The following is a 12,257-nucleotide window of genomic DNA, read 5'->3' as shown; positions in this document are numbered from 1 at the left end:
ATTATATATATTATATATATAAAATGTATATTATATATATATATTTTAAATTGAGACAGAGTTTCACCCTTGTCACCCAGGCTGGAGCGCAATGGTGCGATCTCAGCTCACTGCAACCTCTGCCTCTAAATTCAAGTGAGTCTTCTGCCTCAGCCTCCTGAGTAGCCGGGATTACAGGCACTGGCCGCCATGCCTGGCTAATTTTTGTATTTTCAGTAGAGACAGGATTTCACCATGTTGGCTAGGCTGGTCTCGAACTCCTGACCTCAGATAATCCACCCGCCTTGGCCTCCCAAAGTGCTGGGATTACAGGTGTAAGCCACCATGCCCAGCTATAAATAAATATCTTAAAGGGACATACAGAACAATACTTTTTAAGAACATATGCTAACAAAAAGATACACAACAAGCACATTAGAATGGTTATCTATAGGGGAAAAGGTGACTCGAGTGGGACATTTCCATAAAGGGGAATTTTAAAAAATATGATAAATAGCACAAATAAAATGGTGGAAAAAGTCCATATATCATAGTAATGATGTTAATAATAAATGTCTTAACCAATTTTAAAAAACTGAAAAATACAGACCATTTTCCAGACTAAAAGTTATAAATTAATAACAAAAAGGCAACTAGAAAACCTCTATATGTTTGGAAACTAAGAAAGTATACTTCTCAAAGAAGAATCCTAACATAACTTAGGAAATATTTAGAAGTAAACAACAAAAAATATTACATAGTAAAACTTGGGTAATACCCAGATAGGGTTCAGATAAATTCATAGCCTTAAGTGCTTCTACTGGGGGAAAAAAATAAAAAAATAAAAAAACCTGAAATGAGTAAGCTAACCATGCCTTTAAAGAAATTAGAAAAGGAGTCTGGGCACGGTGGCTCATGCCTGTAATCCCAGCACTTTGGGAGGCTGAGGTGGGCAGACCACCTGAGGTCGGGAGTTGGAGACCAGCCTGGTTAATTAGCATGATGAAAACCTGTCTCTACCAAAAATACAAAAATTAAGCTGGGCATGGTGGCGCATGCCTGTAATCCCAGCACTTTGGGAGGCCAAGGCGGGCAGATCACGAGATCAAGAGATCGAAACCATCTTGGCCAACAGGGTGAAACCTCGTCTCTATTAAAAAAGCCAGGCGTGGTGGCGGGTGCCTGTAATCCCAGCTACTCGGAAGGCTGAGGCAAGAGAATCGCTTGAACCTGGGAGGCGGAGGTTGCAGTGAGCTGAGATCACGCCACTGCGCTCCAGCCTGGGCAACAATCCATCTCAAAAAAAAGTTAGAAAAGGAGTAACAAAATAGACCCAAAGAAACTTAACAAAAGGAAAAACAAAGGGCATAAATAAATAAAATTTAAAAAGTACAGTATGTACAATAAGTGATTATAAAAATTAAAAGTTGGTCCTTTGAAAAGCCCAATAGATTGGAACAAACCTAAGTCAAGATTTGTCAGCTTAAAAAAAAAAGAGAAAGGACCAGGCGCAGTGGCTCATGCCTGTAATCGCAGCACTTTGGGAGGCCAAATGGGGTGGATCACGAGGTCAAGAGATCAAGACCATCCTGGCAAACATGGTGAAACCCTGTCTCTACCGAAATTACAAAAATTAGCTGGGCATGGTAGCACACGCCTGTAGTCCCAGCTACTCAGGAGGTTGAGGCAGGAGAATCACTTGAACCTGGGAGTGGGAGGTTGCAGTGAGCTGAGATTGCCACTGCACTCCAGCCTGGTGACAGAGTGAGACTCTGTCTCAAAAAAAAAAAAAAGAAAGAAAAAATGCCATAAATACATGAGGGTGGAAATAAAAAAGGCTCATTAGCACACATACTGTGGACTTCTAAAGACAATAAAATATTATAAACGTTGTGTCAATAACCTTTAAAATTGAGGGAAAATTAATAAATTCCTACCAATACAAAATGCTCCAAGGTAACTTCAAAAATAAACAATAAAAATAGTCTAACTGTTTTTTAAAAATGGAATTACCAGTTAAAAATCTTCCCACAAAGAAATCTTCAGGCTTAGATGGCTCCATTAGTGAGTTTCATAAAAAACTTAACAAAGAAAATAACTCCAGTCTTGAACAAGGTCTTCCAAAAATATAAACAGAGGATGCTCCCCCATTTTGTAAGAATCGCACGCTGGGTGATAAAAACAACAAAATAAAAATAACCCCCAAATCAAGGGAAGTTACAGGCCAGTTTCACTCAAAAACATAGCCAAAATCTAAACAAAATATTAGCAAACAAAACCTAGCAGTGTATTCAAACAATGGCCAACTCAGATTTATTCCGGAAAGGTAAAGATGATGTTAAAAAACAATTAATGTAATTCACTACAATAACAGAATAAAGAAAAAGTCTTTGATCATCAATAGAGAAAATCATATAATCATCTCAATACAGAAAAAGTCTTTGATAAAATTCAGCATCCATTCATGACAAAAAGAAAGCATTTTTATTTCTAGCAAACTAGAAATAAAAGGGAACCTCTTAAACCTGATAAATAGTTTCTACAAAACCTACATCAAATAACATACTAAATGAATGCTGAAAGCATTCTCTGTGAGATTAGTAATAACACAAAAATGCCTTCTAAACCACTTTTATTCAGTATTGCACCGGAGGGGCTAGCCAGCATAGTAAGACACCCCCCGCCCTGCAAAAAGTATGATTAATTTTCAAAAGTATAAGGTATGGAAGGGAAGACACAAAGCGGTCATTATTTGCCAATTATATAATTATTTATAGAAAATTCAAAAGAACCTGAGTATAAGGTACCAGAATTAATGTACAATTTAAGCAAGATGACTACACAGATAGTGGACTAAAATACAAAAACTATTTGCATTTCCATACACTAGTAACAAACTGTTAAGAAATATAATTCAGAAAATATTCCATTTGCATAACAGCATAAGCTTACCAAAACACATCGAATTGTACACTTAAAGTAGGTATATTTTATTGCATGTAAAGTATATCTTAAATAGCTGTAGGAAAAAGGACACTACTGATACTTTTTGTAACAGCAATTACAAATGTCAAGTGACATGAGAGTTAACCTAATATATAAAGACTTTTCTGGGGAACAATTATAAAACTTTACTTAAAGGTATAAAAAGTTATTTAAATAAATGCAAAGACACATTCATGGAATGAAAGCTTTAATACCAGAAGGATATCAATTCTCCCCAATTTGATCTTTAGATTCAGTGAATCTCTGATCAAAAATCTCAACAAAATGTTATGAGGAACTCAATAAGATGAGTCTAAACTTTATATGAAAGAGCAAAGAGCTAACAATAGACAAGACACTCCAGAAAAAGTAGATTACTTAGTTCCTTATGGTAATTAAGACAGTGAGATATTGGCATAGGGATGGACAATTCGACCAAAGGAGCAGAATAAAGAAACCAGAAGCCAGCCTGTGCGTATTTGGAAGCTTCATTTTTGACAATGGTGGCATTGTAGTCAGTGGGGAAATGATGAATTATCTAATGAATGACCCTGAGACAAGTTATTATTCAAATGCAGAAAGCAAGGGGCTGGGGAAGAGAACTGGATATTCTACATCACATCACACACAAAAATCCATTCCAAATGAATTAAAGACATATGTGAAAGGGCCATCTTTAAAACCTAAAGAAAAAAGTAAGGAGAAAACCACTATAATGTTGAGAGGCAGGCAAGGAAAAACACCAACCAAAAAGGAAAAAGGTTAACAGATTTAACAAAAAAAATTCCATTATAGGCAACAGATAAACTGTGCTATGGAACACTATGCAGGGGTGGGGGACATCTTTTTTCCCAACAAGAAGAAAGCAATGAGAAACCACAGGAAAAACAACAACTGTATAAGAAAATCAATCCAGTTAAAAATTCAATAGGAATGATTTTCAGTAATCAACGGTAGGTAAGAAAGAAGAGCCCAGTGAACTCCAATGAGAGAGTAACTGCACAAAAGGATCCACAGAATCGCAGCACACTATGTGACTGTGTAATGAAGGATACTAACTGTAAATGCCATTATTTGGTTTTATCAGATTTAACCCTTGATCAATCTCAGAAGACTTAGTTATGGTTATCGAAGAGAATAGAAATATTATCAGCTTTGACAATGTAAAAATAAGGGCATAGATGGCAGACGTTAGGAGGCAAAGGAAAAGTAGACAGAAGGTGCTAATTTTCTGTTTACAAAGTGGAAGTCAAAAGGAAGTTATAAGAAATAGAGTTTTTAAAATATTATTTAAAATTAAAAAGGTAACCAACTTAAAAATGGTGATATAATTATGAAAAACAGGGATGGGTTGGTATGTAGAGTCAGAAATGAGGTTGATTCCTTACACCACAAAAGTCAGTCAATAATGTCTAAAACTGGCTGGGTGCAGTGGCTCATGCCTGTAATCTCAGCACTTTGGGAGGCTGAGGCAGGTGGATCACTTGAACCCAGAGTTCAAGACCATCCTAGGCAACATGGCGAAACACCGTCTCTACTAAAAATTAAAAAAAAAAATTAGCTGAGCATGGTGACCTGCACCTATAGTCCCAGCTACTTGTGAGGCTGAAGTGGGAGGATCACTTGAACCTCGGAGGCGGAGGCTGCAGTGAGCCAAGATCACACCACTGCACTCCAGACTGGGTGAAAAAGCAAGACCCTGTCTCAAAAAATAATAATGATAATAATGTCCAAAACTGATAAGTCAAGAAATGGTGCTCCAAACATATTATTTAGAAATACAGAGATAACTATTAGTAGATTTAAAACCCAAAGGACAGTGAAGTGTGGGAGGGTATGTTGCATTCATTATAAGCTCTTCTGGATGACTGAATTTTTAATTCACATGCATGGATTATTTTAATAAATATAAACAGGTATCTAAATAATTGAAAGAAAAAGGAAAAAAGATCAAGATTCTCTAGAGCTCATTTAGTCAAACTACCTTCCATCAGGGAGGTCAAAAAAAATGAATGCCCACTCCAACAGAAAAACTTCTGAACACCTGATAAAGATTCGTGATCCAAAACTCTACCAAATTTATTCATCAGGGAAGCATAGTATCATCATTTAATTCAGAGTGAAGAAAGCAGTTTACAGGCTGAATCTTACCCTTCACTGTTTCTCTTCCTCCCTACTTTACTCTTTCTCTGTTTCTCAACTTTATTGCTCTCCTCTAGCTTTGCTTTACTTAGCATGAATATTCAACTAAATACATATAAATAAATACATACAAAATACCAGTTTTATTTGTAGAATATAGTCTTATGTTTCCTAATTTTCCCTCAATACAAAAAACAGCAAATCAAGTTGATTTTCATTTCCATGTTGTCTACATTAATTTAAGTCCCTAAGGGCATTACTGCTGTAGAGAAAAAGATCTCTACCACTGATTTAAGGAATGAACCCTAAACCACAAAAGGCAGCCCAGCTAAAACCAGAACAATAATTGCTCTTCAATGGGCTCATGTTTCTGGAGGCTGCCATATGACACAGGCTTCAGTAATCAGGAGCTAGGTTTCCATGTGGACACTTAACGGTGATTTACAGAGACTAAAGCTTGAAGTCTTAAGTTCCCCCAAAAGAAAGTAAAAACCCGAGAAGTTGAATGTTCATGTTAAGTGATCCCTGGTTTTGATCCACAGGAATTTCACAAGGCCCCCATTTCAGTGTGATCCACATGCACACCCAGGGGTGTACTTACACTATATGTGCAAGGTCAAGTGGTTTCTCTGGTTGCTCAGGAAAAACAGGATGCGGGGGTTCTCTCGTGGGTACACACCCCAAAGATTTACTAATTGCATGGCTCAGCTTCTTTGCAGGAGATTTCTGTGTCAAAGCAGAAAATAGTAAGGAATTAACCCTTCAAAAGAATGAAAGGAACTTCAAAAACAAAAAACTTTGTGACAAGAGTGTAAAAACATCTTTTCAAATACAAATCAAGTTTCATTACAGTCAGTATCATTGGGCCTTTCAGAAAGGAACCTCCAGTTGTTCCAAGGTCATCTGTGGTCCTTCATTTCTGCAGTTCCTCCTTCATGTTTACCATAAAGTCACACTATCAAGTAATGTCAACTTTCCTTCTGGACATCTCTATGTACTCTTGGCAAGAACTCTCTCCTTTGATGCTTCTGGATCCTTTTTGCTAAGATGTTAACATTAATTTCCTGATCAGAGTCGGAACTTTTTGATGGAGGCCGGGTACACTGGCTCACACCTGTAATCCCAGCACTTTGGAAGGCCGAGGTAGGTGGATCACCTCAGGTCAGGAGTTTGAGACTAGCCCGACCAACATGTTGAAACCATGTCTCTACTAAAAATACAAAATTAACCAGGCATGGTGGTGTGTGCCTGTAATCCCAGCTACATGGGAGCTGAGGCAGGAGAATTGCTTGGACCTGGGAGGTGGAGGTTGCAGTGAGCCAAGATCATGCCATTGCACTTCAGCCTGGGCAACAAAAGCAAAACTCTGTCTCAAAAAAAAAAAAAAAAAAAACTTTTTGATGATGGGGCTACAATACTAAAAGGCTAAGAGCACATAGCTTACGGATGTTAGCAAATTAGCTAAGTCAGTCACATCCCCAAGATGTTAGGATATTCCCAAATAAACATGAGGCAGAACATTTGATATTAGGGATCTGGTTATGCAGTCAGATAGAGTACATTCACAATACACAGGCAGCACCAGACCCAGGACTCTATGTTATAAAAATAAGTTGGCATACCAATACATTCTTCTGGAAGGTAGAATAATATCCACCAAAGACTACCAAGTCTTAAGATTTAATCATAAATATGCACAAAAGTAAACAACATGCCACAATTAGGTTACAAAGAACATTCACTTCTAAAACTCATATTTAAAGGAGGCTCCTTTTATACAGATTATACCGTCCACCCAGTTCCCCTAAAATAACACTGTTATCTGAGATTTTCTTGGCAGGATATTAACCGTAAAAAAGTTTAAATATTTCATTCTGCTGCCTCTGCAGTTTATTATCATATGTGCCACTTTAATTGGAAAATAAAACATGGCTGCAGCTGTCTGCCTCATCAATGCCACGTCCCCAATAGACTTCTATATGCTGCTTGTTGTAGTATTTTAACACAAAATAAACAAAAATCTGTTTGCCTGTAAGACCATATAGGCACAGTTGATGAATACTTTATAATAAAGACTGAATAATACAATTTCTTCAGAAACTTTGTATATTGGCTCCAAATCATCATCTACTATTCCCTTCAACTCATTAAATTCTGGGAAAACTTGGTCAGGCACAGTGGCTCACTCCTGTAATCCCAGCACTTTGGGAGGCAGAGGCGGGTGCATCGCTTGAGCCCAGGAGTTTGAGATCAGCCTAAGCAACATGGCAAAACCCGGTCTCTACAAAAAGTATCAAAAAAATTAGCCAGTGTGGTGGCATGTGCCTGTAATCCCAGTGACTCGGGAAGCTGAGGTGGGAGGATCGCTTCAGCCCGGGCCGACGAGGCTGCAGTGAGCTGAGATTGTGCCAACTGCACCCCACCCTGGGCGACAGAGTGAGACCCCGTCTCAAAAAAAGAAAAGAAAAACATTTTGGGAGAAGTCTAGATGTAACCTAATTTCCTGAAAGTATATAAAGCGAAACATAGCAGAAATTCTCAACTTCTCCCCTAACTTCTTTCCATTTTCCTTTTGCCCAACAAGTCGTGATGTGACGCTGATTCTTCCCCCACTAAAACAGTTTCTGCACTGCCCCCAGAGATCATGTCACTCTTCTGCTTAACATCCTTCAAAGGCTGATAGTCACTTACAGAGTGAGATCTAAATAAATGCCTTCATTTTTCATACAAAAGCTTTCACACCTGACTCCTGCCTCTCTCTCTTTCCACTTCCCACTCACGTAAGTGATGAGCTGCTCACAGTTGACTCAAAATACAGTGAGCTCTTTTAGGTCTCTGTATCTTGGCATGTGCCTTTCCCAGGTCTCCCTTCCCCAATCTATCTTTCTGTACATTTTTTGCTCATCTCTCAAGCCTGCTGGTCAGCATCCTTTCCTCCGTGAAGACTTTCCTCACTGCTCCATACGACAGCAAGTGCCTTTCCAGGCTACCCATTTAACTGTACCTGTTTCCACTGTTGCACTTACCATGCTATACTGCTGCTACACTGCAATTTTTATTTTTATTTTTATTTATTTATTTGAGACGGAGTCTCGATCTGTCACCAGGCTGGAGTGCAGTGGCGTGATCTCGGCTCACTGCAACCACCGCCTCCTGTGTTCAAGCAATTCTCCTGCCTCAGCCTCCCAAGTCGCTGGGACTACAGGCACGTGCCACCACGCCTGGCTAATTTTTGTATTTTTAGTAGATATGGGGTTTCACCATGTTGGCCAGGATGGTCTCAATCTCCTGACCTCGTGAACCACCCACCTCAGCCTCCCAAAGTGCTGGGATTACAGGCGTGAGCCACCGTGCCCGGCCCCATACTGCAATTTTTAATTTGTTTGTCCATCTCTGTTATACTGCTGCTTCTGAGGGGTAGGATCTACATTTTATTCATCTTTGTATTTGAACAAATTATTTACCTAGATGAATTTTCCAGATTGCTTTTACCTACCTAGTAAAAGCACATAAATCTTTTTTTTTTTTTTTGAGGATTACAAGTAGATACAATCAGAGGACATCAAAGAGAACACCTTACTTTTACCTTTATAATGAAACACTACATCTGTCATCCATGTATTAATTTCATGAGTTTTTGCTATATCTGCCATTAATTCATACAATGTATGTGAAATGTATTATCACACAGACTACTTTAGCTCCATCCTAAAAATAATAGCCATGAAATAGAAAGGTAAAATCAATACATCAAGATGACTTCCAAATAATTAAAGCACATCAAGGGAAGCTTGGTATGTATGGGAAGGAAAAAAGACTGAAATAAAGACATGTAATTAGAGTATTAACTAAGGCCTAGGAGAAACCAAAAAAGAGATTCCCCTAAAAATTTTAAAACTATGTATCCAATTAGGTTGTCTAAACACATCAATAAGGGATTTCCTTAAAAGATCTCAGAGTGATTATGACTTGGACCTGAAGTCAATTTTGAAAATGAGTTAGTTTAGGGGGCTACTAAAACAAAGTCTCTAAGCAAGAGTTTGAAAAATGCTGTGTCATGACAGGGGCATTAGCTCTTCTGTCCAGTCAGCCCCTAGGACGAGGCCCCAGACTTGAGAGTCGACGACTAAAAATTTAAGGAAGCAAAGAGGAAGCGAGGACAGAAGAAGAACACTACATGTGCAGGACTCAAGAGTCTCCTCCACTTCATTTAAGCTCCCATTATCAGAGATGCTCTTTGAGGTCTCTGTACTTTCTCCCAACTTGCACTCTTAATGGAGAGGTCTTAACGTAGAAAGTGAAATCTTCTCCAAATACTCTTAGGCAATGATTTTAAATACCGTAATCCCCTTTACCTAATTTCAAAACATTTCCTATCCTCTCTTAAAAATACTACAGGTTATATTTTTAAAATATACCAGGCTGGGCATGGTGGCTCACGCCTATAATGCCAGCACTTTGGGAGATCAAGGTGGGAGGATCACTTGAGGCCAGGAGTTCGTGATCAGCCTGTGCAACACAGCAAGACTCCATCTCAAAAAAAAAAAAAAAAAAATATATATATATATATATATATATATATATATATATATATATATATCTCCAAACATTAGCCAGGTGTGATGGCACATGCCTGTAGTCCTAGCCACTCAGGAGGCTGAGGCGAGAGGATCGCTTGAGTCCAGGAGTTTGAGGTTGCAGTGAACTACAATAGTGCCACTGTATTCCAGCCTAGGTGACAGAATGAGACCCTGTCTCTAAATCTACAGATATATACACACACCAAAGAGTATAAAATGTGTTTGTACAGTTTTTTTTTTTTTTTTTTAGACAGAGTTTCGCTCTTGTTGCCCAGTCTGGAGTGCAATGGCATGATCTCGGCTCACTGCATCCTCTGCCTCCTGGGTTCAAGTGATTCCCCTGCCTCACCCTCCCTAGTAGCTGGGACTACAGGCATATGCCACCACACCCAGCTAATTTTTGTATTTTTAGTAGAGACGGGGTTTCACCATGTTGGTCAGGCTGGTCTCAAACTCCTGACCTCAGGTGAACCACCCACCTCAGCCTCCCAAAAGTGCTGGGATTACAGGCATGAGCCACCACACCCGACTGTACAGTACAATTTTAGAAGTTATAAAACAAATACCTACCTACCCACTATTCTACCTGTGAAAAAGAACATTAGTCACTCTGAAGACTCCTTATGGACCCTCATCCTAATACTATACCCCACTCCCACTCTGCCTCCTCCTCTCCTGATAATCACTATCCTGGATTTTGTATTAATCATTTCTTTGACTTTATTATCTTAGCAATTATGTATAACACATTGTTTAGATATGTACAAAACCTGTATAGTTCTCTATATAGTCTTCTGCGACTTGCTTCTTTCACTCGGTTATGTTACAATTTATCCATTCTGATGGATGTAATTGCAATTTATTCATTTTTTTCACTGCTTGATGGTATTTCATTGGTTAATTACACTGTAATTTATATATCCATTCCACTGCTGACAAACATTTGGGGTGTTTCCATGTTTTCCATTCATTCGCAATGCTGGTGTAACTTTCCTGTCCATGTCTCTTAGTGGCCATGTATAAGAATTTTATAAGAGTGGAATTACTGGCTCATAGTGTTACACACATTCAATTTTAATAAGCACTGCCAATTTGTTTTTACAAAGTGGTAACATTAATTTCCACTCCCATCAGCTGTGTGAGAGTTCCTTAAACTTCACATTCTGGCCAACTTTGTTATTGCCAGACATTTTAACATTTGCCAAGCTGGTGGGTGATGAATGGTACTGTGGTTTTAATTTGCAATTCCCTGGTTATTAAAAAGATTGAACCTCTTTTCCTATGTTTATGGGCCATTTGTGTTTCTTCTTCTGTGAAATGCCTGTTCCTGTCTTTGTCATAGGGTTGCACTGGATTGCCTTTTTTTTTTTTTAACTCATTTGTAATAGCAAAGTCTTGGAACCAACCCAAATGTCCAACAATGATAGACTGGATTAAGAAAATGTGGCACATATACACCATGGAATACTATGCAGCCATAAAAAATGATGAGTTCATGTCCTTTGTAGGGACATGGATGAAATTGGAAATCATCATTCTCAGTAAACTATCGCAAGGACAAAAAACCAAACATCGCATGTTCTCATTCGTAGATGGGAATTGAACAATGAGAACACATGGACACAGGAAGGGGAACATCACACTCTGGGGACTGTTGTGGGGTTGGGGGATGGGGGAGGGATAGCATTAGGAGATATACCTAATGCTAAATAACGAGTTAATGGGTGCAGCACACCAGCATGGCACATGTATACATGTGTAACTAACCTGCACATTGTGCACATGTACCCTAAAACTTAAAGTATAATAATAATTAAAAAAAAAAGAAATAAGAAAACTAATAATTAAACATGCTGTTTTAAAAGTGCCAAGTTATAAGTATAGACAGCAATGGTATATGAATTCAAAGTTGGCAAATCATAATTTTCAAATGATTAAACATTAACTTCTTTTCAAAAAAAAAAAAAAAGGAGTTCTTTATACTTTTTGTATTTTAACCCTAGGAAAGTTGTATCTTACAAACAACTCCTATTATGAGGCTTGCTTCTCACTCTACTATGTTTTTGATGAACATCTTTAAATATCAGTGGTCCCAATTTAGTAATTTTTTCCTTTATATTCTGTCCTTTTTGTACCTTAAGAAATATTTCCCTTCCTGAGGCCATAAGGTATACATTACCGTCTAAAACGTTTTATAGTCTTCACTTTTCATATTTAAGTCTTAATCTACTTAGAAATAATGTCTTGATAGGCATCAGGAAATAATCCAATTTTGTCCTACATTTACTACTTACATTTATCATTTAATAGTCCATTATTTAATAAATGGACTATTATTACGTATATTCCTGCTGGATATATATTCTATTTTTGCCCCTATAACAACACCAGTGATTTTATGACTACAGCTTCCTCCTGTCTTTTCAGGAAGTGCCCCAGACCTACGTTCTTCTTTAGGGGTGTGTTCATTATCTTCGGCCCTTTGCACTTTCCTCTTAAGTTTTAGAATCAGTTTGCCATTTACCACCCAAAAAATCCTGTTGGGATTTCCATGGAAACTGATCAAATCTA

General features: G+C 38.1%; 1 protein-coding gene across 32 annotated transcripts in view; it reads right to left on the bottom strand.

Annotated features, from left to right (window-relative positions):
* DTNB (dystrobrevin beta) overlaps positions 1-12,257 on the bottom strand; it is a 298,344-nt gene that overhangs the window by 152,094 nt on the left and 133,993 nt on the right. For 30 of the 32 annotated variants that reach the window (XR_010136317.1, XR_010136318.1, XR_010136319.1 and 27 more), the window contains one exon: positions 5,708-5,832. The exons of the other annotated variants lie outside the window; for them this stretch is intronic. Coding sequence is in view for 27 of the 30 variants with exons in the window: in XM_024242395.2 (XP_024098163.1) it covers positions 5,708-5,832 (125 nt within the window). In the remaining 3 variants the exon portion in view is untranslated. The remainder of the gene's footprint in view (positions 1-5,707; positions 5,833-12,257) is intronic. 32 annotated transcript variants of the gene reach the window in all.

Source organism: Pongo abelii, chromosome 12 (assembly GCF_028885655.2).
Source record: "Pongo abelii isolate AG06213 chromosome 12, NHGRI_mPonAbe1-v2.0_pri, whole genome shotgun sequence".
Lineage (NCBI taxonomy): Eukaryota > Metazoa > Chordata > Mammalia > Primates > Hominidae > Pongo > Pongo abelii.
This window is presented reverse-complemented; position numbering and strand designations above follow the sequence as displayed.